Here is a 26,161-nt window from a genome sequence, read left to right as displayed (position 1 = left end):
GAACTGCCCCAAGTATTTGGCGGATAAGAAGGATGGCAAGGTGAACAAAGGTATATGTGATATACATGTTATTGATGTGTACCTTACTAATGCTCGCAGTAGCACCTGGGTATTTGATACTGGTTCTGTTGCTAATATTTGCAACTCGAAACAGGGACTACGGATTAAGCGAAGATTGGCTAAGGACGAGGTGACGATGCGCGTGGGAAACGGTTCCAAAGTCGATGTGATCGCGGTTGGCACGCTACCTCTACATCTACCTTCGGGATTAATATTAGACCTAAATAATTGTTATTTGGTGCCAGCGTTAAGCATGAACATTATATCTGGATCTTGTTTGATGCGAGACGGTTATTCATTTAAATCAGAGAATAATGGTTGTTCTATTTATATGAGTAATATCTTTTATGGTCATGCACCCCTGAAGAGTGGTCTATTCTTATTGAATCTCGATAGTAGTAACACACATATTCATAATGTTGAAACCAAAAGATGCAGAGTTGATAATGATAGTGCAACTTATTTGTGGCACTGCCGTTTAGGTCATATCGGTGTAAAGCGCATGAAGAAACTCCATACCGATGGACTTTTGGAACCACTTGATTATGAATCACTTGGTACTTGCGAACCGTGCCTCATGGGCAAGATGACTAAAATGCCGTTCTCCGGTACTATGGAGAGAGCAACAGATTTGTTGGAAATCATACATACAGATGTATGTGGTCCGATGAATATTGAGGCTCGTGGCGGATATCGTTATTTTCTCACCTTCACAGATGATTTAAGCAGATATGGGTATATCTACTTAATGAAACATAACTCTGAAACGTTTGAAAAGTTCAAAGAATTTCAGAGTGAAGTTGAAAATCATCGTAACAAGAAAATAAAGTTTCTACGGTCTGATTGTGGAGGAGAATATTTGAGTTACGAGTTTGGTGTACATTTGAAACAATGCGGAATAGTTTTGCAACTCACGCCACCCGGAACACCACAGCGTAATGGTGTGTCCGAACGTCGTAATCATACTTTACTAGATATGGTGCGATCTATGATGTCTCTTACTGATTTACCGCTATCGTTTTGGGGTTATGCTTTGGAAACGGCCGCATTCACATTAAATAGGGCACCATCAAAATCCGTTGAGACGACGCCTTATGAACTATGGTTTGGCAAGAAACCAAAGTTGTCGTTTCTGAAAGTTTGGGGCTGCCATGCTTATGTGAAAAAGCTTCAACCTGATAAGCTCGAACCCAAATCGGAGAAATGTGTCTTCATAGGATATCCAAAGGAGACTATTGGATACACCTTCTATCACAGATCCGAAGGCAAGACTTTTGTTGCTAAGTTCGGAAACTTTCTGGAGAAGGAGTTTCTCTCAAAAGAAGTAAGTGGGAGGAAAGTAGAACTTGACGAGGTAACTGTACCTGCTCCCTTATTGGAAAGTAGTGCATCACAGAAAACTGTTTCTGTGACACCTACACCAATTAGTGAGGAAGCTAATGATAATGATCATGAAACTTCAGAACAAGATACTACTGAACCTCGTAGATCAACCAGAGTGAGATCCGCACCAGAGTGGTACGGTAATCCTGTTCTGGAAGTCATGCTACTAGATCATGATGAACCTACGAACTATGAAGAAGCGATGGTGAGCCCAGATTCCGCAGAATGGCTTGAAGCCATGAAATCTGAGATGGGATCCATATATGAGAACAAAGTATGGACTTTGGTTGACTTGCCCAATGATCAGCAAGCAATTGAGAATAAATGGATCTTCAAGAAGAAGACTGACGCCGACGGTAATATTACTGTCTACAAAGCTCGACTTGTCGCAAAAGGGTTTCGGCAAGTTCAAGGGATTGACTACGATGAGACCTTCTCACCTGTAGCGATGCTTAAGTCTGTCCGAATCATGTTAGCAATTGCCGCATTTTATGATTATGAAATTTGGCAGATGGATGTCAAAACTGCATTCCTGAATGGATTTCTGGAAGAAGAGTTGTATATGATGCAACCGGAAGGTTTTGTCGATCCAAAGGGAGCTAACAAAGTGTGCAAGCTCCAGCGATCCATTTATGGACTGGTGCAAGCCTCTCGGAGTTGGAATAAACGCTTTGATAGTGTGATCAAAGCATTTGGTTTTATACAGACTTTTGGAGAAGCCTGTATTTACAAGAAAGTGAGTGGGAGCTCTATAGCATTTCTGATATTATATGTGGATGACATATTACTGATTGGAAATGATATAGAATTTCTGGATAGCATAAAGGGATACTTGAATAAGAGTTTTTCAATGAAAGACCTTGGTGAAGCTGCTTACATATTAGGCATAAAGATCTATAGAGATAGATCAAGACGTTTAATTGGACTTTCACAAAGCACATACCTTGACAAGATTTTGAAGAAGTTCAAAATGGATCAAGCAAAGAAAGGGTTCTTGCCTGTGTTACAAGGTGTGAAGTTGAGTCGGACTCAATGCCCGACCACTGCAGAAGATAGAGAGAAGATGAAAGATGTTCCCTATGCTTCAGCCATAGGCTCTATCATGTATGCAATGCTGTGTACCAGACCTGATGTGTGCCTTGCTATAAGTCTAGCAGGGAGGTACCAAAGTAATCCAGGAGTGGATCACTGGACAGCGGTCAAGAACATCCTGAAGTACCTGAAAAGGACTAAGGATATGTTTCTCGTATATGGAGGTGACAAAGAGCTCATCCTAAATGGTTACGTTGATGCAAGCTTTGACACTGATCCGGACGATTCTAAATCGCAAACCGGATACGTGTTTACATTAAATGGTGGAGCTGTCAGTTGGTGCAGTTCTAAACAGAGCGTCGTGGCTGGATCTACGTGTGAAGCGGAATACATAGCTGCTTTGGAAGCAGCGAATGAAGGAGTCTGGATGAAGGAGTTCATATCCGATCTAGGTGTCATACCTAGTGCATCGGGTCCAATGAAAATATTTTGTGACAATACTGGTGCAATTGCCTTGGCGAAGGAATCCAGATTTCACAAGAGAACCAAGCACATCAAGAGACGCTTCAATTCCATCCGGGATCTAGTCCAGGTGGGAGACATAGAGATTTGCAAGATACATACGGATCTGAATGTTGCAGACCCGTTGACTAAGCCTCTTCCACGAGCAAAACATGATCAGCACCAAGGCTCCATGGGTGTTAGAATCATTACTGTGTAATCTAGATTATTGACTCTAGTGCAAGTGGGAGACTGAAGGAAATATGCCCTAGAGGCAATAATAATGTTATTATTTTATTTCCTTATATCATGATAAATGTTTATTATTCATGCTAGAATTGTATTATCCGGAAACATAATACTTAGCCGTGTGGCACCCCTAGAGACACAAGTTGATCCACGTGATCATATTCTTAGCCGTGTGCGGTGCCCCCTTCCACCATAGTCCTCGATAATATTGTAGCGGTGCTTAGGCGAAGCCCTGCGACGGTAGTACATCAAGATCGTCACCACGCCGTCGTGCTAACGGAACTCTTCCCCGACACTTTGCTGGATCGGAGTCCGGGGGTCGTCATCGAGCTGAACGTGTGCTAGAACTCGGAGGTGTCGTAGTTTCGGTGCTTGATCGGTCGGGCCGTGGAGACGTATGACTACATCAACCAAACGCTTTCGTTGTTGATCTACAAGGGTACGTAGATCATACTCTCCCCTCTCGTTTCTATGCATCACCATGATCTTGCATGAGCGTAGGAATTTTTTTGAAATTACTACGAAACCCAACATGCGGTACTACCGCTCAAGAAGGAGCAGTACTACTGCAAGCCCATCAACAGCAGCCAGGACAAGGTAAAGAGGATAAACGGAGGATGCTCTAAAGTGCAGGGGAAAGGAGGAGACAAGGAAGAAAACATGTATGTGATGATTTCACCCAAACCTTTCCTACGCGGACCCCCTCTTAATAGTACGGCTTTCCTACGACTCAAATCCACCAAAAAGAAACGTAGAAAAAACACCGTCTTCAATAGTCTTCGAGGGGCACCAAACCGTCTTGTGCCTAGCGATGAAACATTTGGGAAACTTAAGGTACACGATTAGTCCGCAAAAGCATTGTCATCAATCACCAAAACACCTTAGGGATAAATATGCCCTTACAGGCGTTATTGAACTCAGGAAGGCCCATCCGAATAGGGTTCGGAAGGGGGACGTCCTCCATATAAAACCACTCCAAAGGCCAGTCTTCGGATGTCTTCTTCGGAGTACCAGACAGGTATCCGGTCCCGGCGATGCGCCATATCTCAGCTCCGCCCACTTGATATATTGACCCCTCCTGTGTACGGGGTATGAGGCAGAATAGCCTCTTCCATAGCTCGAAATGAGCTTCGCAGCCCAAGAACAACTCGCAATGGGCGACGTAGCCAGCGATGTGTAATATGGAGGCGGGAGTAAAGTTATGTAGCTGGAGGCCGTAGAACTCCAGGAGCCCGCGGAGGAACGGATGTATTGGAAATCCAAGCCCCCTTAATAAGTGAGGGACAAGGCATACCCGTTCCCCCATGGATGGGTTGGGAAAGCTCTCCGCTTTCTCCCCGCCGTTGTAAGTGGCAAGTCCGGCTCGAACGGGGACCATATACGCTGGAGGGAGAAACCCCTGGGTCTGTAACTCTACTAATTGGCTATGGGGGACGGGACACTTCTTCCAATTGCTTGGCTTAGGGCTACGGGAGCGAGAGGAGGAGCTGCGATGGCCGGCCATGATGGGATGGACTTTTCCGGGCGCGCTCCGATGGATACTCGTTGTGGGAGGTTGGTGTGATCTAGATCTGAGGATCCCCGTCTCTTTAAATAGACGATGTACTCACATGGTTAGGGTGGCAAGTGTAAAAATGCTCCGAGTTCTCGCGTTCGCTCAACACGTGGAGGATAGCCATTATTAGGCGCAGAAGCCAAGGAGTGCAACATTCATGGGAAGCCGAACACTACTCGACTGGTATTCGGAATTTGGAGAAGAACCCGCCTTGCAATGCTGAAGACAATCTGCGCGCCGGACTCATCGTCATTGAAGCCTGGTTCGGGGGCTACTGAGGGAGTCCTGGATTAGGGGGTCCCCGGACAGCCGGACTATATCCTTTGGCCGGACTGTTGGACTATGAAGATACAAGAGTGAAGACTTCGTCCCGTGTCCGGGTGGGGCTCTCCTTTGTGTGGAAGGCAAGCTTGGCAATTCGGATATGTAGATCTCCTCCCTTGTAACCGACTCTATGTAACCCTAGCCCCCTCCGGTGTCTATATAAACCGGAGGGTTTAGTTCGTAGGACAACAACAATCATAATCATAGGCTAGCTTCTAGGGTTTAGCCTCTACGATCTCGTGGTAGATCAACTCTTGTAATACTCATATCATCAAGATCAATCAAGCAGGAAGTAGGGTATTACCTCCATCGAGAGGGCCCGAACCTGGGTAAACATTGTGTCCCCCACCTCATGTTACCATCCGCCTTAGACGCACAGTTCGGGACCCCCTACCCGAGATCCGCCGGTTTTGACACCGGCACGGGCCTCGTGTTTCTCGCACGTGGCGTGCTCCTTGGACGCTTTATCCTTGGCCTCGGCTAACGCCTTCTTGAGGGCCGCCACCTCGGTCGTGGACCCTAATAAAACTCATGACACTTTAGTCAGCATGAAACATTCATACTTCCTCAATTCACGTGCAGGCCACTGCATTACTTGGTTGTCCTCCAGCTGCTTCTTCATGAGGCCGAGCTCTTCTTCGGCCCGCTCCAGGCTCTGCTTCAGGCCGGAGACCTCCGCAGTATGAGCGGCAGCAGCCAGCAGCGACGCCTGCTTGTTCACATAGACATCTTATGTTAGACTCATGCGAAAATTATTTTGATCCTATGTTCGGCTTTTTATTTCCGAACATCGAACAGAGCATCAGGGGCTACTGTCTACACTGTGATATCCTTTCTACAATTACATTACTTACCTCAAAGCCTGTTAAAAGGCTAGCACAGGCTTCGGTTAGTCCGCTTTTGGTGGACTGAACCTTATCGATTACCGTGCCCATAAGGACACAGTGCTCATCCACAATGGAAGCGCCTCGCAACGCTTCCAGCAGATTATCCGGTGCCCCGGGTGTCGGTGTCAAAACCGGTGGATCTCGGGTAGGGGGTCCCGAACTGTGCGTCTAAGGCGGATGGTAACAGGAGGCGGGGGACACAATGTTTACCCAGGTTCGGGCCCTCTCGATGGAGGTAATACCCTACTTCCTGCTTGATTGATCTTGATGATATGAGTATTACAAGAGTTTATCTACCACGAGATCGTAGAGGCTAAACCCTAGAAGCTAGCCTATGATTATGATTGTTGTTGTCCTACGGACTAAACCCTCCGGTTTATATAGACACTGGAGGGGGCTAGGGTTACACAGAGTCGGTTACAGGGGAGGAGATCTACATATCCGAATTGCCAAGCTTGCCTTCCATGCAAAGGAGAGTCCCAACCGGACACGGGACGAAGTCTTCAATCTTGTATCTTCATAGTCCAACAGTCTGGCCAAAGTATATAGTCCGCAGTCCGAGGACCCCCTAATCCAGGACTCCCTCAGTAGCCCCTGAACCAGGCTTCAATGACGATGAGTCTGGCGCGCGGATTGTCTTCGTCATTGCAAGGCAGGTTCCTCCACCGAATACTCCATAGAAGATTTCGAACACAAGGATAGTGTCTGGCTCTGCAAAACAAATTCCACATACCACCGTAGAGAGTATAATATTTCCACAAATCTAATCTGCTGACAACTTTTCATAACGTGACATCACGCCATGGCACGGTCATTATTCAAACCGTTTTTCTCAACCAGCTACTGCACATATTATGAGGCGGTTTTCTTGGCACGTCTTGTCGAACCAGAGATCGTGTCCCCTTATCACGGGATTCTGATCAATACGGGTGTGGGCAACCCAACCGCGCCATCAATCATGGCGCTTGGGGAATAAGCGAGTTTACCAGGCAGATGGGGAGGCGCATAGTTTCTTCTGCCCTTATAAAGGGACAAGGACTCCTCCTTTTCACCCACGCCTTCTTCTTCCCTGCCCATCCATTCTTGCGCACTCGAGCTCCAGTGCCCAAGTTCGCATTTTCTTCGCAAAGCCACTCCAAACATGTCCGGAGCGGGAGGCAAGTGGATGGTCTCCTCTGTTACGGAGGAGAACATTACGAAGCTCCGGGAGCCCGGATACCTGGCCGCAGATATCGCGCAGCGGCTCCCAGACGCGGGGCAGATTGTCCCTACCCCCGAACCCACGAAAGGGTTGTATTCCTTACCCATTTCATCCGCGGGCTGGGATTTCCCCTCCACCCATTTGTCCGCGGGCTCATGTTCTACTACGGCTGGACTTCCACGATCTGGCCCCCAATTTCATCCTCAACATCTTGGCGTTTATCGTCGTGTGCGAGGCCTTCCTCCGCATCAAGCCCCACTTCGGCCTGTGGCTGAAGACCTTCAACGTTAAACCGAAGGTGGTGGTCGGCCAGCAAGCGGAGTGGGGAGGTGCCATGGTGGGCAAAATGCCCAACGTCACCTGGCTCGAAGGCTCCTATGTGGAGACCATGAAGGGGTGGCAATCGGGGTGGTTCTACATCATCGAGCCGCGTGACACCAACTGGGTGGCGGCCCCCGAATTTCGATCCGGCATCCCCATGCGACTCACCTCCTGGAAAGAGAAAGGCCTATCCTGGGGTTCATCGGTGGAGCTGACCGGACTCCAGAACCGTGTTAAAAACATGATAAGCAAGAAAATCAAGCTTGTCAACGTGGTCCAGGTCATGCTCTTCCGCCGGATCCTCCCGTGTCAAAGACGGGCATTCAATATGTGGGAGTTCGACCCGGCTAAGCACCAGATGCTGTGAGAGCTCTTCGACACGACGCACCAGGACATCTAGAAGGTGTTGTTCAAGTCCGCCAAGGTACCTCCTCCCCTTACCGAGGATCGCAGACTCAGCGCAAAGCGCCCTGCCAATCCGGTGAGCTCCTTATATCTCGTGAGATGTTTCTTTCCCCAGTATAATCATGTGGGGGATCTAAGCCTCCACGCCATTTAATAAGAATGGGTCGCGATAGCGGAGCGGATCGATTGTCTGGCCCCACTGCCCGAAGATCGAGCAAGGGCTCTCTTAACGGAGATGCTGGTTCCGTCACCCTATGAGGCGCCAGAGAAGAAGGCCACGGGGACTAGGAAATGTCTCTGATGCAAGGTCGTATCGGACTCATCGTCCGATAACACCGAGGTGCCCTCCTCCCATGAAAAGGAGGAGGAAGAGGAAAGTTCTCCCCCCAGCCGGGGGAGACAAGAAAAGGAAGGCCACCCCGTCAGGGGAGGCCGAAGGGTCCAAGAAGGGAAGGACTCTCCTTTCGGATTGCTCCACGGCGGCCGCTTTTAGTGATGAGGAGTGGTTACCCAGGGACAAGCCCCTGGCGAAGTCGTAAGTATCCGGATACAATAATAGTTCTTAGTATGTTTTATTGTATTACTTCTTATCATGCCGAACATGATCATGCAGCCCATCCAAAGCCCATATCGACGTATCCTCTTCGGAGGAGTCTTTGGTCCTGTCGGAGATGAACGACGATTCACTCCCGACCGCCTCCTCCCCCCGCCCTACGGATGACGTCGAGGTGTTGTCTCAAAGGGTATTGAACCAAGGGGAGACAGTTCCGGAGGCGCCCCGAGGCGATATTCCGGACGCTGGGCGCACGAGGGGCAAGACTCCCATGGGCTCTAATGCCGGGGGCAGCAAGTCTAGCCCCCAACCAAATACTGTGTCGGAATCTCCAGTGGTTCCAGATTCTGTCAGGCGACCCCTTGCCAAGGGGGGCAAGCCGTCCGTGCTGATGGCCTCTGTCCATCCAGAGGCATCGGACAATTTGCTGGAAGCGCTTCGCGGCGCTTCCATTGACGAAGAGCACCGCACTATCATGAGTGTGGTGGTCGAGAAGGTTCGGTCCGCCAAAAGCGGACTGACTGAAGCCTGTGCCAGCCTCCTAACAGGCTTTGAGGTAAGTAATCAAATTATGAGAAAATGTTACAGCATAGACAGTAGCCCCTGATGCTCTGTTTGGTGTTCGCAAAGAAAGGCCGAACAGAGGATCAAATAATAATCCCAGGAGTCTAATCAGGATATGTCTATGTGAATAAGCAGGCTTCACTGCTGGCCGTGCCGCTCGCACGGCGGACGTCTCCGCACTGAAGCGGGACCTTGAGCGGTCCGAGGAAGAGCTCGGCCTTACCAAGAGGCATCTCGAAGAGAACAAATGTAAGTAATACCTCGTCTGTTTATTGATAAAGAAAAAGGAAAGTGGTTGTTAGATCACAGGATCGTCATGAATTTTGCTAGGGGCCACGACCGAAGTGGCAGCCCTGAAGAAGGAGTTGTCCGAGGCCGGAGGCAAAGCGGCCAAGGAGCGCGCCGAGCGCGAGAAGCAAGAGGCCCGAGTCGACGAGGTTCAGCAAGAGCTCCGGGAGTTTGTCAAAAAGTACGAGTCCTTGGAGCGTGACTCTAAGACGCAAGGGTCCGAGCTTGCGAAGGCCCTCGAGAATGCACAAAATGCCAAGGCCGAAGCCCAAAAGGCCCTCCAGGAAATTGAGGCGGTCAAGAAGATAGCGGCGGGTAAGGCATTCATTATACAAAGCAAGCATGTGAAGGAAACTTTCCTTTTACTTACCCGAATTCAGAGTTCTCCAAGAGCGTTCGCAGATCTACCCAGCAGTGTGTCGGATGCCGCGGAGTTCTACCGGGCTGAGGAAGGGAGCTCGATGGAGAAGTTGTTCTGGTCTCAGTATACTGGGACCGAACATCCGATGCCCTTGAGCGACCAGTTGAAGCAACTGGTCGAGCTTCACAAGGCGGGCGAACTGGCCATGAAGGACCTCATAGTCCGGATGTGGCCTGGCGAGCCCGTGCCTGGCAGCTATTTCGGCATGGTAAGGCGGCTTGTGAACGCCTGCCCACGGTTTGAAGTCATAAAGCGGTCCGTCTGCATTGAGGGTGCGCGCAGGGCTTTTTCCCGGGCGAAAGTGCATTGGGCGAAGATGGACGCCGAAAAGCTGGTGAAGGAGGGGCCGCCAGAGGGCAAGGAGCATCGCCACCCCGAAAAGTATTATGACAGTGTCCTGAAGGGTGCTCGCCTTGTGGCAGAGGAATGTGCTAAGGATGTAATATTTGAATGAATGTACTCATGTGATCCTGTAATGTGGAACGAGTTCATGTGCGCTATGTAACGCTTGTTAATTTAAAATGTTACCTTCTGTGCGGCTGTTTATAAAATTTGAGAGTTGGCCATTCATCGGCTTCTGCCCCCATGTAACTAGTACTGGGGTGTTCGAGATAAACCTGACCACTCTTTATCCCAGTTTTGGGTCCTTCGAAGGAGGTGTTCAACACAACGAACCAGGCAATCGGACTATAAAGCTTTATCACTCTCACTTAGCCACAGAAGTCTACAATTTTAAATTTCGGTGAAGCCCCTAGTATTCGGAAGGCTGAACTTGGGGCGCTATGTATGCCTAAATCGGACAAGGCCGACTCCTCGCCCGAAGCGGAAAAAATCTTTAAGGATTTGAGACCTCTCGAACAGCGACCAGCTCTCGCCGCATCATGGCAGTCAGTTTTCGGCTTTCTCTACTGAGGTGCTCGTCCGGAAGAACCGGGACACAATCGCAGTAGTTCTCCCAGTGCTACCTTAGCCGATATAGCAGAACGTAAGGTACCAAAACATGGGAGCCGGGCAAACCCAACTATTGACCCAAGACATGATTCGGAGATGATGCATATAATGCTATAAGTTCGGGGTGCCGCACTGTCAAAAGTGTTCGGACTTTTCTTGCCGTGTTATGGGGTACACTGAAGCCCCTGGCGCACTGGACGTACCAGAATGTACGGGTGCAATTTGTCGTAAATAAGCAGATAGGGAAAAAAGATGAAGAAATGCAATAATAAGCTAACATTGTACATTGTTATTTAAATGATACATCAAAGCGTATGTATACAAGTAGTGCAATAAGCAAAAAATAGGACTATTTGACATGTCCTATCCAAGGGCAAGCTGCGTGTGGGTATGTAAAACAGGTATAGCGATCGTTATCAGAGACCACCTGGGGATTCCCTTGTACGTCAAAGCTTCTTGCTTCCTTGGTGTTTCCTTCCCGTGACGGGTCCGATAATCAGACGATCGGAGAGGGACTTCAGAGAATAGGGGCCTGAAAGGAAGAAAATGTTAAAGGTATACATGTCCTGAAGTGGTTGAGCCGCATTGTGGGCCGTGCCATGGCTGTGCCTCCGCCTATTCCCATGGTATCTTGAGTGCATAATTATGTACGCGCGGCGCAAATTTCGACGCTTGACTGGGACTAGGACGGAGGCCTAATTGCTAGGCAAGATCTAAACGTGCCTGGCGATCCTCTTGCAGGGTACTCCGGACTCGCTTGAAGGTGTCCGGGGTCTTTTTCATCGAATTGGCGGTTTGCCTCATAAGGCTGCTTTGCGCTTCTGCTGCGAGGGCCGCAGTGTGCTCCTTCGTGCAGAGCGAGCGCTCTGTGTTTCCATTAACTGTTATAACCCCGCGAGGTCCTGGCATTTTGAGCTTGAGGTATGCATAATGCGGTACCGCATTGAATCTGGCAAATGCGGTTCGTCTGAGCAGTGCGTGATAGCCACTGCGGAAGGGGACGATATCGAAGATTAACTCCTCGCTTCGGAAGTTGTCTGGAGATCCGAAGACCACTTCCAGTGTGATTGAGCTCGTACAACGGGCCTCTACACCTGGGATGACACCTTTAAAGGTGATTTTGGTGGGTTTGATCCTCGAGGGGTCTATACCCATTTTGCGCACTTTATCCTGATAGAGCAGGTTCAGGCTGCTGCCACCGTCCATAAGGACTCGAGTGAGGTGAAATCCGTCAATGATGGGGTCAAGGACCAATGCGGCAGAACCGCCATGAGGGATACTGGTGGGGTGGTCCCTGCGATCGAAGGTGATCGGACAAGAAGACCATGGGTTGAACTTTGGGGCGACTGGCTCCATCGCTAGACATCCCTCAGTGCACGCTTCCGTTCCCGCTTGGGAATATGTGTTGTGTATATCATGTTTACCGTTTTCACTTGGGGGGGATTTCTTTTGTCCTCCTGTGTTCAGCGGCCGGGGCTCCTCCTCGTCGTTTCTATGCAGCCCCTTTTCCTTGTTTTCGGCATTCAACTTGCTGGCCTGTTTGAACACCCAGCATTCTCTGTTGGTGTGGTTGGCTGATTTATCGGGGGTGCCGTGAATTTGACACGAACAATCGAGTATGCGGTCCAAGCTGGACGGTCCTGGATTGCTTCTTTTGAACGGCTTTTTCCGCTGACCGGATTTAGAGCCACTGAATCCGGCATTAACTGCCGTGTCTTCGGCGTTGTCGCCGTTGTTGCAGCGCTTGTGTCTGTTGCGACGTGGCCTACCGTTGCTATCTTTGGCGTCTGAATTGCCAGGGTTTCTTGATGTGTTGTTGCTATGAGCCAGCCAGCTATCCTCGCCAGCACAAAAGCGGGTCATGAGTGTCATGAGGGCTGCCATGGATTTCGGCTTTTTCTTGGCCGAGGTGTCGGGCGAGCCACTCGTCGCGGATATTATGCTTAAATGCCGCTAAGGCCTCGGCATCCGGACAGTCGAAAATTTGGTTCTTTTTAGTTAGGAACCAAGTCCAGAATTTCCTGGCTGATTCCCCTGGATGTTGGGTTATGTGACTCAAGTCATCGGCATCCGGTGGTCGCACATAAGTGCCCTGGAAGTTGTCAAGGAATGCGTCTTCCAAATTCTCCCAACTGCCAATGGAGTTTGCCGGCAGGCTATTGAGCCAATGCCGAGCAGGCCCTCTGAGTTTTAATGGGAGGTACTTGATGGCATGTAGATCGTCGCCACAGGCCATGTGGATGTGGAGGAGGAAATCTTCGATCCATACCGCGGGGTCTGTTGTACCATCATATGATTCAATGTTCACGGGTTTAAAACCTTCTGGGAATTCGTGGTCCATTACTTCATCAGTGAAGCATAGGGGGTGTGCGGCGCCTCTGTGCCGGGCTATATCACGACACAGTTCATACGAGTCTTGTCTGTTGTATTCGGCCCGGCCGGATTTGCTTTTAGTATATCCGGCGTGACGGTCCTCGTAACGCGTTGGGGCGCGCCCCCGTGATCCGTAGATCGATCTTGCATGTCATGCCTTGTTTTCCAATATGTCTCGCAGGTCCTGCGTGTTACCCCGGGCCTTGGTATTTTTGTTTAACCGGTGATGGGGTGCGGGCTGGACTTCGGCCTGATATGCCGCTTTATCTCGGCCACGAGGTGGTCGGTCAGCCGCATCATACACTGGGAGCATAGGCTTTAATGCTTCCTCCTCGAGTTGGGGTAGCAACCTGTGTTTTGGGTAACTTTTGGTTGGGCGCTCGAGTTCATATTCCTCGGCCGCCAGGACCTCAGTCCATCTATCCGCTAGCAGATCTTGGTCAGCTTGAAGCTGTTGTTGCTTTTTCTTTAGGCTTTTTGCTGTGGCTATAAGCCAGCGCTTGAAGCGCTCTTGTTCAGCGGGATCCTCAGGCATGATAAATTCTTCGTCGCCGAGGATCACCTCGCCTTCGGAGAGAGGCATGTAATGTCATCCTCTGATTCTCCATCTGCTGCCTGTTCCTTAGGGCTGGCTTGCCCATCCTCCCGCTCGAGGCCTGGCTAGAGGGGATTGTCTTTGTCTTCGGCGCTATCCATAGCGTTATTGTCTCTTGTGCCGGTATCGCCGTTTTTGCTATGGCGGGGCTTAGAGCGGCGCCGTTGACGCCGGTGCTTAGATTGCTTCTCGGGGGGGGGGGGGGGTTATCCTCTGTTGCCTTATTGCCATCGCTTTCTTTGGGGGTGTCCACCATGTATATATCATATGATGAGGTGACAGTCCAGCGCCCTGTGGGCGGTGGTTCCTGTTCTTCTCCTACATCGTCGTCCATACCATCGATGTCTTCGGAGCCGAAATCAAGCATGTCGGTTAAGTCGTCGACAGTGGCTATTAAGTGGGTGGTGGGTGGGGGACGAATTTCTTCGTCGTCCGCTTCCCACTCAAGCCGGACACAGTTCGGCCAAGGGCCTCCCGACAAGGAGAGAGACCTTAATGAATTTAGCACATCGCCCAAGGGCGAGTGCTGAAAGATATCCGCGGAGGAAAACTCCATGATCGGCGCCCAATCAGATTCGATAGGCATGGACGCATGCGGTTCAGAGCCCGTGGCCGGGGATGAATCCAAGGATCTGGCAACACATGTCTCGTAGGAGGTGAAGTCAGTATTCGGCTCTATCGCCACTGAGTGTGCGGCCTCCGTGGCGGGGTCCATCCACCCGTCCTCGGACGGCGCGACCTGTTCCGGATCGAGGGCCGGAGTTGCCACAGGTGTGATCTCCCGAACACTGTCCGGCGACAGAGCTAAGTCATGCTCGTCGTGGCTGTGCAGCGCACCTGACATGGGCTCGAATCCGTCGAAGATCAAGTCTCCGCGGATGTCGGCAGTATAGTTTAAGTTTCCAAACCTGACCTGACGGCCAGGGGTGCAGCTCTCGATCTGCTGCAGATGGACAAGCGAGTTGGCCCGCAGTGCGAAGCCGCCGAATACGAAGATCTGTTCGGGGAGAAAAACCTCACCCTGGATCGCATCGTTGCCGATGATCGAAGGAGACATCAAGCCTTATGGTGATGACACAGTGGAACTCTCAATGAAAGCACCAATGTCGGTGTCAAAACCGGCGGATCTCGGGTAGGGGGTCCCGAACTGTGCGTCTAAGGCGGATGGTAACAGGAGGCGGGGGACACAATGTTTACCCAGGTTCGGGCCCTCTCGATGGAGGTAATACCCTACTTCCTGCTTGATTGATCTTGATGATATGAGTATTACAAGAGTTGATCTACCACGAGATCGTAGAGGCTAAACCCTAGAAGCTAGCCTATGATTATGATTGTTGTTGTCCTACGGACTAAACCCTCCGGTTTATATAGACACCGGAGGGGGCTAAGATTACATAGAGTCGGTTACAAGGGAGGAGATCTACATATCCGAATTGCCAAGCTTGCCTTCCACGCAATCTTGTATCTTCATAGTCCAACAGTCCGGCCAAAGTATATAGTTCGACAGTCCGAGGACCCCCTAATCCAGGACTCCCTCACCAGGTTGGACAGGGGTCACCAGCGGAATACGCATACCCCTCCTTTCGAAGGAGATTGCGTGCCGGATTCGGGAGCCGCATTGGTCTCCGAAATCGAGGCCGGCTGAGGGCCGGACTGAACACGGCCCTCCTCACCACCAGTCTCCCTAGGGATCGGCTCCCGCTGGTGTCTAGCGATGGAGGCATCGCCTTTTGGCGCCTCATGAGCCTCTCCCCGGCCCGGGAAAGTCCTTCGGGATAACATCTCCATGTCGTCCTTGGCCTTGGGGGAGTAAGCGGGCGGCGGTGACACGCTGGCCATCTCCTTTGAATCTAGCGAACCCTCTGTCGAGGATCGCAGGGAGCTATCGCGGGCTGGACTGTGATGGCATAATTTAAACATATTAATATTACAAAATGGAAAGGCTAGGCATTTGGATGTCCATAAGGTTTTTGGTACTTACGAGGCGGCCCGAGGCTTGGTCCGGGGCATCCGCTCCGGACTGCTATCGACATCCCACGCGGAGTCATCTGCAAGGGAGCCCTTCCCCCTCTTGGGCGCCTTCGCCTCCAAATTTGGGGAGGCCCCCCTTTTCTTCCTCCTCCCTAGGAGGGGAGTCGCTTTCTTCCTCCTCCTCGTCGTTATCTTCAGCGGCCGAAGAGCGAGTCCCGTCTTCGGACGTCACGTCTGAAGCGCCTTTTCGGCGAAGGCCACTCCGGGCCCCCTTGGCCGTTTTCTTGGCCTTCTTCTCCAGCACATCATAAGGCGCCGGGAACAACATCTTCGTCAGAACCAGGGTCTCTTGGTCTTTGGGCAGCGAAGCCGGACAGTTAATCTGCCCCTCTATATCGATCCAGGCCTAAAAGAATTGATAGGAAGGCTTAGACTCCTTCTCAGAATATGTCAGTAAGGGTTATACCTTGAAAACATGAAAGAACTTACCGAATTAGCCTGACGTTTTAAGCTGAGCCCGCGATCCTCGGTCGTAGGCGGTGGTGTCTCGCCGGCCTTGAAAAGCACTTTCCAGATATCTTCGTGCGTCGTGCCGAAGAGCTCTAGCAGCGTCTGGTGCTTGGTCAGATCGAACTCCCACAAATAGCAAGTCCAGCATTGGCACGGAAGGATCCAGCGAATGAGCATAACCTGGATCACGTTGACAAGTTTGATTCTCTTGGTTATCATGTTCTGGATGCATGTCCGGATCCCAGTTAGCTCGTTCGAAGAGCCCCAGGTTAGGCCCTTCTCTTGCCAGGAGATGAGCCACAGCGGAGCTCCGGATCGAAATTCGGGGGCCGCCACCCAGTTGGTGTCACGCAGCTCGGTGATGTAGAACCACCCCGACTGCCACCCCTTCACCGTCTCCACAAAGGAGCCTTCGGGCCATGTGACGTTGGGCATCTTGCCCACCATGGCACCTCCGCACTCTGCTTGTTGGCCTCTCACCACCTTCGGCTTTACATTGAAGGTCTTCAGCCATAGGCCGAAGTGAGGTGGGATACGGAGAAAGGCCTCGCAAATGACTATAAATGCCGAGATGTTGAGGATAAAGTTGGGGGATAGATCATGAAAGTCCAGCCCGTAGTAAAACATCAGTCCGCGGACAAACGGGTGGAGAGGGAATCCTAGCCCGCGGACGAAATGTGTGATAAACACAAACCTCTCATGGGGCTCTGGGTAGGGATGATCTGTCCCTCAGCCGGGAGACGGTGAACGATCTCCTTGGCCAGGTATCCGGCCTCTCGGAGCTCCTTGATGTCTTTCTTCTTAACAGAGGAGGCCATCCACTTGCCACCAGCTCCGGATCCGGACATGGTTGGAGTGCTTTCTCCGGCGGGGGAAGCTAGAGCTTGGGCACTGGAGCTCAAGAATGGATGGGCAGAGGAAGGAGAAGGAAGGGGTGAGTGAGGACGAATCCTTATCCCCTTATAAAGGCCGCGAATGTCAAACGCCTTCCTACTCACCTTAAAACTCGCCTATTCCCAAGGGTTGTGTAAACGGCATGGTTGGGTTACCCACGCCCGTGTTAATGAGAACCCCGTAATAAGGGGACACGATCTCTGCTTTGACAAGACGTGCCAATGGCAACCGCGTCTCGAAACATGGAGCGACAGACGAAAAACGATTCGAAATTATGACCAGACAGATGTGATGTCATGTTACAAAAAGTTGTCAGCAGATTGGACTCGTGTAAAATTATATTCTTTCTGCGGTTGTGTGTGGTGTGTGTTACAGGTCCGGACACGTCGATACGTCCAAAGACTATTTTGGAGTTCGGAAGGAGGAACCCGCCTTGCAATGCCGAAGACAGGCCTACGCGCCGGATACCTTGTCATTGAAGCCAGGTTCAGGGGCTACTTAGGGAGTCCTGGACTAAGGGGTCCTCGGGCGTCCGGCCTGTTAGCCATGGGTTGGACTGATGGGCTGTGAAGATACGAAGACCGAAGACTTCACCCGTGTCCAGATGGGACTCTCCTTGGCGTGGAAGGCAAGCTTGGCGACTAAATATGTAGATTCCTTTCTTTGTAACCGGCCTTTTGTAACCCTAGATCCTCCCGGTGTCTATATAAACCGGAGGACTTAGTCCGGAGGAGATACATTATCATAGCCATACAAGCTAGACCTCCAGGGTTTAGTCATTACGATCTCATGGTAGATCAACTCTTGTAATACTCATATTCATCAAGATCAATCAAGCAGGACGTAGGGTATTACCTCCATAGAGAGGGCCCGAACCTGGGTCAAACATTGTGTCCCCTGTCTCCTGTTACCATCGACCTTAGACGCACAATTCGGGACCCCCTACCCAAGATCCGCCGGTTTTGACACCGACAACCTCCTCGAGGAGAGAAACATGAAATGAGAATATTTGTTTTTCTTTTTGCGGTGGATTTGTAGCCCAATCCTTTCCCTTTTACCTTACCGGCAAGATTTCATTTGAGTGGTGTCTATTGTAACAACCCCGAGTAATGACAGATTTAGATTTGATTGTTATTTTCTTTTTCATCATGACATCATGCCTTAAACTTGAAATTAGGTCAAATTAAACCCTCAATATATTATTTAAATGAAAAACCTAATTAAAATGCAATTTAGTAATATGAGTATATTTTGATATATTTAAAATTGAGGGACTTTATCATGATGAAATCTCTTGAAACCCTAGATATTACCTTCCACTAATATTGGGAGGCTCCCACAATTGTTTTGATTTCTAGAATAATTTACCATACACTTACATTTCAACCCCAAATATTAATTTAAATGGATTTAATTCCATGAATATAGTTATAACCCCAAATGATGGATATTTTTGTGTGGCTTTGTCTAGGTCCAGAGAGGCTACACAAAAATAGTACCCCATGTTGTAATCATGACCATTGATGGCATAGTTGCACGTAGGAGCTTCGTCCACACACAACCTTGCAAACAATGAAAATCACTGCAACACGTTGATGTCATTGTGAGACCCAGGCATGCCAAAGAAAGAATGTCAAATATACAGGTCTTGCGATGCAACTGCTTCAAAAATGATGGTGGGATTTTTTGCAATGGCCCTGGTACTGCCCTTGTTGAGCATATGGGCACTTCTTCCATTTTGAGTGCATGCAATCCAAGGATGCGAGCATCTCTGGAAATTGATTCTCCAAGTGCCATGAGCTTTGTTGTGTCTGCAACATTTGGTTCTCTATAGTACTCCGGTCCAAACACTTTGACCATTGTAGTAGAAAATCTAACCGTAGCTTCGAGGCATGTGCTTTTAGCCATCCAGAGTTACTCATCCCACGAATCTGCGGCCATGCCATAGGCAAGCATCCTCATAGCAGCCGTGCACTTATAATAACCAGAGAACCCAATGTTTCCAACGACACCCCTCTTTAGCTTGAAAAAAGTCATTATAGGCCCTGACACGTTGGTAGACGTGTTCGAACACATTCGCCACATCTGAAATCGGCGGCAAAATAGGGTTCAAATAGCGGGTCGGGGCAAAATAGTCATTGTACAACATCATATGGCCACATGCCTTCTCTCGATTCAACACACAATGTCCCTTTTTTGAACCCTTGTAGTTGAGACCATCCTCCTCTGCACGCTCCACATCTTCACCATCATCTTCATCCTCGTCTAACGAAGACGAATTCATGAACTCGATGTAAAAGTAATCCTTGTCTGAATCCATCATGTTTTGCTTCAAAGTAAACAACGAGAACGTAAAAAAAGTTGGCAATGACATTTGGCTGAACACTTGTTAGGCATGGTATCCACCACATGCGGCGTCGGTAGGAGCGGAGGATGCCTCGGCTGAGGGAGGTTCTCGATGGATCAACGGTGTAGGCAAAGCCAAGCGGGCGCCTGGGTGGAGCGACAGAGGTTCGACAAGGATTGTGCGGCGTCCGGGTAGTACATCGACGGCGTCAGAGTCCGGGAGTGTGTATACAGAATACAGGAGGATGGACGGACCAGGGAAAACGCGGGTGCCGGGTGGGGTTTTGGGATGGGCCCGCGTTGTCAGAGTCATGCAGGGGGTACGTCCGAGCGCCCGCAAATCTCCCCTCAATTTGGTGTCTATTTGGGGTAGGGATTTCGGACGTTCAAACCGGTCCGAAAAAATTTGATGACTGTCTGTTGGATTGCCAAAAGTGTCTGAACCATCTAGTCCGGACATTTGTGGGTGATTTGATTATCCATGCTGGAGTTACCCTAAGACTCAGACGGTCCGGACATTTGCGGCTAATTTAATGATCCATGTTGGAGTTGCCCTAAGACCCACACCAAAAAGTTACCCCACGACCACCCCCTATCTACAGGTGTCGCCTCCTAATTAAGCGGCAATCAGCCCAACATTTCAGGTTTAATCTTATTATATTAAAATTAGTAGTACTGACACTTAATATAATAAGATTAAATCTGAAATGCATTAATATTAGTAGTATTTTCAATACTAGTTCATGTACTGACACTTTTAAATGGTTTAACGGGAGCATTCACAACATTTGATCTTCCACTCTGTTTAAGATATTGTTGCAGATAAACCTGAAGAAGTCGCATGTATCTACTATATCACGAAGCTCTCTACCGGTGAATGCCTCTCATTCAATTGAGGACATTGGTTTTGGAATGGGTTCTTAATTTTGACTTGGTCAATGATTTTTTAAGGAGCTCTCTCCTTCAAGTGAGTTGTTCATTTTTAAATTTGGTTCAATCAACCGGTAGCAACCAGCTTATAAAAATATATCAGTCTCCCATCTGACAAAAAATAAATGCCAACATACAACACTATAGAACCAATATGATTTTGGATTGAGTTCTTAATTTTTGACTTGATTAACAATTTCTTAAGGAGCTCTCTTTAGGTGAGGTGTTCAATTTTGAATTCAGTTCACGATTTCGACATGTCAATAATTTTTCATATCAATCCACAATAACCAACATAAAAAACATTAGCCTCGCACCCTCTCATCACCTGACAAATCCCCAGCCCACCAGGGTTCAAATCCTGATGCTCGCATTTATTTCTAGATTTTCGGCGATGCGCATTCAATGGGAGGAGACGTTCCCGTCGACGACGAGGTGCCTACGATGACTTCGTAAATTTCAAGATGATATGCCGGCTCAGTCTTTCGGAGGTGCTCATAGGGGTAGGGTGTGCGTGTGTGTGTTCATAGGAGTGAGTGTATGCGCGTGTATATGAGCGCTTGAGTCTGTACTGTGTTAAAAAAAATGCCGACATGCGACACGGTAGCACCAATATTATAAACGAAATTGCTTCACGAACGACACCATACACGATCTGCAGCCGATATTTCCTTCCCAACTGCGCTAGCTTCAGCTTTTGAATAAAAAACAATTGCCTAAACGCTGTTGGTGCTGCCACGTAGTATCGTGCAGGCGCCGGGCACAAAATTATCGTCCGTGTAGCAGCGTTGGTGCTGCCACGTAGTATCGTGCAGGCATCGGGCACAAAATTATCGTCCGTGTAGCAGCGTTGTATTATAAATGTGATCACCACTGCAAGAAACTTCCTTGCATATATGTGGGATAATTTATAGACAACACATAATTATACCCTAAAAAGAGACCATCAAAAATACCGCTTTATAAAAAAAACTTCATCATCTCCCCCATAACCAAACCATTCTTTTTTATGAAATCCCAACAACACCAAATACGCAGCGAAGCGCGTCCATCCTCTTTTCTTTTAAAAACTTTCAATCTATTTATCTTCGATCATGACAGTACAATGACCACTAAAGGTAATAAAAATTACAATCAGGTTCGTGGACCATCTAGCGGTGACTACAAGCACTGGAGTAAGCCGAAGGCCCAATCCTTCTAGTGTACATACAATTCTGCGAGCAAGATGGATATAACAGACTTCACTCAGTCAAATCTTGCAAAGAGAGCCACATGATCGCAAGTAAAAATATATCAGAAACTTCAAACCAAGAACTATTCTCCTCCAATGAAAATCAACAGGAGCACACTTCACTTCTCGTATCTACATGATAGCATACATGCCGTTTTGATCATCTACCATTGAAAACACCACTAAAGACCTCGCAGTCGCCTCCGAGCGATGCCTCCCACTCTATGGAGGTCAAATGAATTCGAGACAGCATTGGCATAATCTCCCTCATCTCAGGCCTGTCCAATGGATCCTCACTCAAGCACCACATCGAAATGTTTGCCAGCTATACGCGGTAGAAATGCAGGATTAGGCTAACTGAGATGTTTCAGGGTGTCAGTGGTGATGAACAGTTTTACTACTAACCTTACACACTTCTTCTATGGGGTAGTTGTCCTTCAAGGAGGGATCTATGATTCCCTCCAGTGAGCTCTCCACATCTTCTGCTTTGAAAGCTTTCCTCATCTGTTCAGAACATGACAAGAATCATGATGCAAACATTCTCAAAAACAGATCGGCAAACTATAAAAATCGAAACAGCGTGTTTCTCATTGCTCTTACAGTTGAGATAAGTGACTTTGTCTTATTAGCTTCCTTATTGTCCCGTACAAGTGCACGGAGACCAGTGATCAGTTCTGCAAGAACTACTCCAAATGCATAGACGTCGGACTTCGTGGTCATGTGAAGCTCGCGAACTGACCTGCAGGGGTGATGCTTGGCATTACTATTACATTTGAAGCTTCATCAGCTGAAAAAATGTAAATCATATCCAAGTTAAAAACTAACTCTGGTGGAAGGTAGCCTGGCGTTCCAACCAAACGAGTTGCCAGGCAATCTTGTTCATCACTGCGCTCAACTAGCTTTACCAGCCCAAAATCCGCAACCTGTTATCCAGAAAATAATCAGATTGCAATCAATACCTGAGCGGACAACACTTAAAAACTTTGTGGCTTTGAGTGGCTCACTTTAGCTCTTAGTCCCTCATCTAGCAGAATATTGCTGGTTTTGATGTCACGGTGCACATAGCAGGCCTTTGTATGGTCATGGATGTACTCGATACCGCGTGCAGCATCCGTTGCTATCTGTGTTCTTGCAGTCCATGAGAGAGGTTGATGACCTAAGAATCAAGAAGTACCTCATTCAAACTTTCAGAAATTTCGGTAAACGATAAATCTAGTTTCGTTGACAGAAGCAAGCAAACATCAGCATGCATAATTATCTTTCTTTCACGTACCTTTCAGCAAAGGATCATGGAGATGCTCACTCAGTGATCCATTCTGAACATACTCATAAACAAGGTACAGGTGATCCTCTCCAGAAGCATAGCCAATCAACTCAACCTATACAGAATTGCGCAAGTTTATGACAACATCGTAGCATGGATGTTCATTTCCTGGTAGATTCTACAATCTAAGTACGTACCACATTTATGTGATGTACTTTGCACAGCACTTTCAGCTCAGCAAAGAACTCCTTTGATTTGCTGTCTTTCATCATCTTAACTGCAATCTCCTGCGACCAAGGTCAAATATAAGGATTTGATGTTGCTTCAAGATTATAGTTACCTGAGAAGATACTACATAAACTTCTTACATGTGTTCCTATGAAACCTAGGTAGACCATGCCATATCCACCCTCACCAATCTTCCTCTTCTCATCAAAGTTAGCTGTGGCCTCTCCAACCGCTTTCAGGCTGAAAATCACAGGCCTCTCCGTTTGGAATGGATCAATATCTGCAACCAATTGACCGAGAGTTATACGATGTGTGTATCCAAAATATTTACATGTAGCATAGGGAGCATAACGAGACCATCAATCCTCTTGGATGGAAAGTAACGGCTCTCTAGGATAGCTATGCTTGTGTTGCTGGGAACTCTCTCCATCTCTTTCTTTGGTACTTCAACATTGGGCACCAGAGATCTCCTTCTCAGGCGAAGTACAATGGTGAGGGCGAAAAGGAGCATAATTGCAGCTGATATTGATACTGTGATTATGATCGGTAAACCGCCAAACTCTGAAAGTGTTCGAATCAAGCAGGAGGAAACACGAAAAAGTTGAGCAGTCAGTTTATCAGTTACCAAAAGGCTAAAAGAACATAAGGAACACAACACCATTTGGAGATTCCAAACAATAAAAACACCATTCTGTGATTATCAGAAATCCTAAGATGTGAAAAAAGAAAAAGAAAAAGAGGAAGAGAGAAACAATATTAGATGGAAAAACATAAACCGTATTCCAGAAAAATATACTGCTTATTCCATTTTAGCAAATTAGTACCATGCCAATGGTATCAACAAACTTTAGAATTTGCAGTCGGTTTAGTAGTTTACAAATTTCCTATGATGCAACATACATAGTTGAAAAGTAGGAATGACTCACTTCTTTTAGAAGTTTCGGCAACTCCCATCGGGATGAACAAGACCCAACCTTCCTTAAGAAAATCAGGATCCGTGACCCCCGCATTCAAGCTTAGGATCTCCCTCGAGCCTGATCTGAACAAGGTTGCGATGTTGCTCAGTGTATCTTTAGGCTGGACTGTGTAAGAAACCACCCCCTCCGATGCCGTGGAGGAACAACCGCACAGAAGGTGAACCGTGATTGTCTTGTTTGCTGTAGGAATAATGTTCCACGCAAGCCCACTGAAGTTACCGTTGATGCTGTCAGCCGTGTCGTCTGGACTCACCTTGTATTCAGTATCATGGAAGAGACCGCTCATGGTGTCATTGATTGCATCACATACGCACGGCACACGGAGCAGCAAGTCCTCTGAACCAGAGCGCCGCTTGATGGGCTGGGTGAGAGATGCGCTGCCATTGAAGAGGGAGGCTATCTCGGACAGGCTGCGCCCTTGAGGAGTCACATAAAGGTACGAGCTGCACGATGGGTTGAGCGATGCAGTGTCGCACTGCATGGGCTGCCATTGCTCTGTTGCTGCTGCTAAACTCCTTCCAGATAAACCTACACTAATGTGGAGGTGCTGCAGAAACAAGGCGAGGAGGAAGAAGAAGAAGGAATGTCTGGCCATGGGGAACTAGCAACTGGAGAGGCAACTGGGATTCGGTTGCAGAGGGTAATTTATCTGGCACTCCAGAATTTGGCTTCTGGCGCTCCAGGTATATTTGTACGGTGCGGTACTTCCAAGAAGGCCAAGATGCCAATTGCCAGGCAAGGCCGGCCGTGATGAAGCAAGCTTGTTCGGTTGTTCCTAGTTTACTCCGCTTCCCTGAAGCTCCACATGGTTTGGGATATAGGAAAATTTCATCAGGGTATGAGAGATTCAGGCCAGGGTGCTTCTCACATTCAAAAAGTAGTCCAGCTAGCTGGAAACCCCTCATGGACTCAGAAGTCAAGCTTGCTTTTGGCTTCCAACATTTGGCCTATTTTGCTGGGTCGGAGCTGGATTGCAAGTATCCAAATTTGAAAATATATAGCACCGAAAAGGACAGCATGACATGGACTGCTCGCTCTGAGACAGCATTTTGGCTATTGATATATTAATTTGACACTGTCAGACACAAATAAACAATAAAAGTTTCTAGCAGAATTGTCACTGAAGCTACAGGGAGTAAAAGTATTAAAAATATACTATAAAGAAAGATACTAATATATTATAAAGCTGTCAAGAAGGTATTCCCTCACCAAAGAAAACTACGACAACTCTACAACTGCAGAAAAAAGGAAACTACTAATTGTAAGACCTGATCTAATTCTAATAGATAATGTGTTGGCCTGAACATCTCCTCCTCCTTGCTGGACACACACACACACACACACACAACATAAGGGAGTTCTTGTTCTGGGCAACAGATGCCCTATCTTTTCCTTGGCAATCAATATCCAGGAGGTGCACGTCCTTATATAGGACTTGATCAAACCGACCTAGCTAAGAGTACTACTCTTATAAAGCTAGCACATGAGAGTAACAAGTATCTTCTACCAAAACAATAGTACAGTTCTGACACCTAAGGTAAATTCCAACCTTGCTTCTACCACCGCTTGCTGCAGCCTTTAGGATATGTTGACCAATTAAAAAAAAAATCCATTTTCTCTCTCTTTGGCTTTCTTTAAAAGATCTCATTGCACCAGCACAACTATAGTTGACTACTTGACTAAGCCTCAACTTCATCATCAAGCACTAAGAAGTGAAGATATATACGTTAAATATCGCCACAGAGCCATAAAATGATAAAGTTGTGCTGATTATATCATTTTGACATGTGAGATCTACTTTCTTTCAAAAAATATTGTAAGAGATTATCTATTCTGTGTGAGGGCAGCCTACTTAACTACTAAAATGATGTGTCACAATAATTTGTTGCCAATCTAGAAATACTCAATAAATCTGTGTAGCAAATTGCTAGACTGGAATAAAGGGTTAATATGTCTTTCACAGGGTTTTATAGAAGAAATAAACAGAAGTGATACAAGATTAAGCACCATACAATACTTTTTGCAAAGCAGTGATCTTTATATAATACTACAGAATTGCTAACATGACACCTATATATAGCTAACAGGGGGATACAGGCAAGTGAACCAAGTAAGAAAAATGCAGGACTCCACTAGAAAGAGTCTTC

The 26,161-nt window shown here is 48.0% G+C and overlaps 1 protein-coding gene across 1 annotated transcript; it reads right to left on the bottom strand.

Moving 5' to 3' along the window:
• Nucleotides 1-21,594: 21,594 nt before the first annotated feature.
• On the bottom strand, nucleotides 21,595-26,148 carry LOC125545338 (lysM domain receptor-like kinase 3). The gene is made up of 10 exons (XM_048709251.2): nucleotides 23,964-26,148; nucleotides 23,395-23,598; nucleotides 23,178-23,317; nucleotides 23,007-23,096; nucleotides 22,819-22,924; nucleotides 22,550-22,701; nucleotides 22,371-22,468; nucleotides 22,146-22,284; nucleotides 21,951-22,049; nucleotides 21,595-21,870 (listed from the first exon to the last, which is right to left on the bottom strand). Exons 1-10 carry the CDS (start codon nucleotides 24,607-24,609, stop codon nucleotides 21,706-21,708), a joined length of 1,839 nt encoding a protein of 612 aa, XP_048565208.2. The 5' UTR covers nucleotides 24,610-26,148; the 3' UTR covers nucleotides 21,595-21,705.
• Between the last annotated feature and the right edge of the window lie 13 nt (nucleotides 26,149-26,161).

The sequence above is a fragment of the Triticum urartu genome, chromosome 3A, assembly GCF_056163025.1.
Source record: "Triticum urartu cultivar PI428250 chromosome 3A, HENAU_Tu73, whole genome shotgun sequence".
Lineage (NCBI taxonomy): Eukaryota > Viridiplantae > Streptophyta > Magnoliopsida > Poales > Poaceae > Triticum > Triticum urartu.
This window is presented reverse-complemented; position numbering and strand designations above follow the sequence as displayed.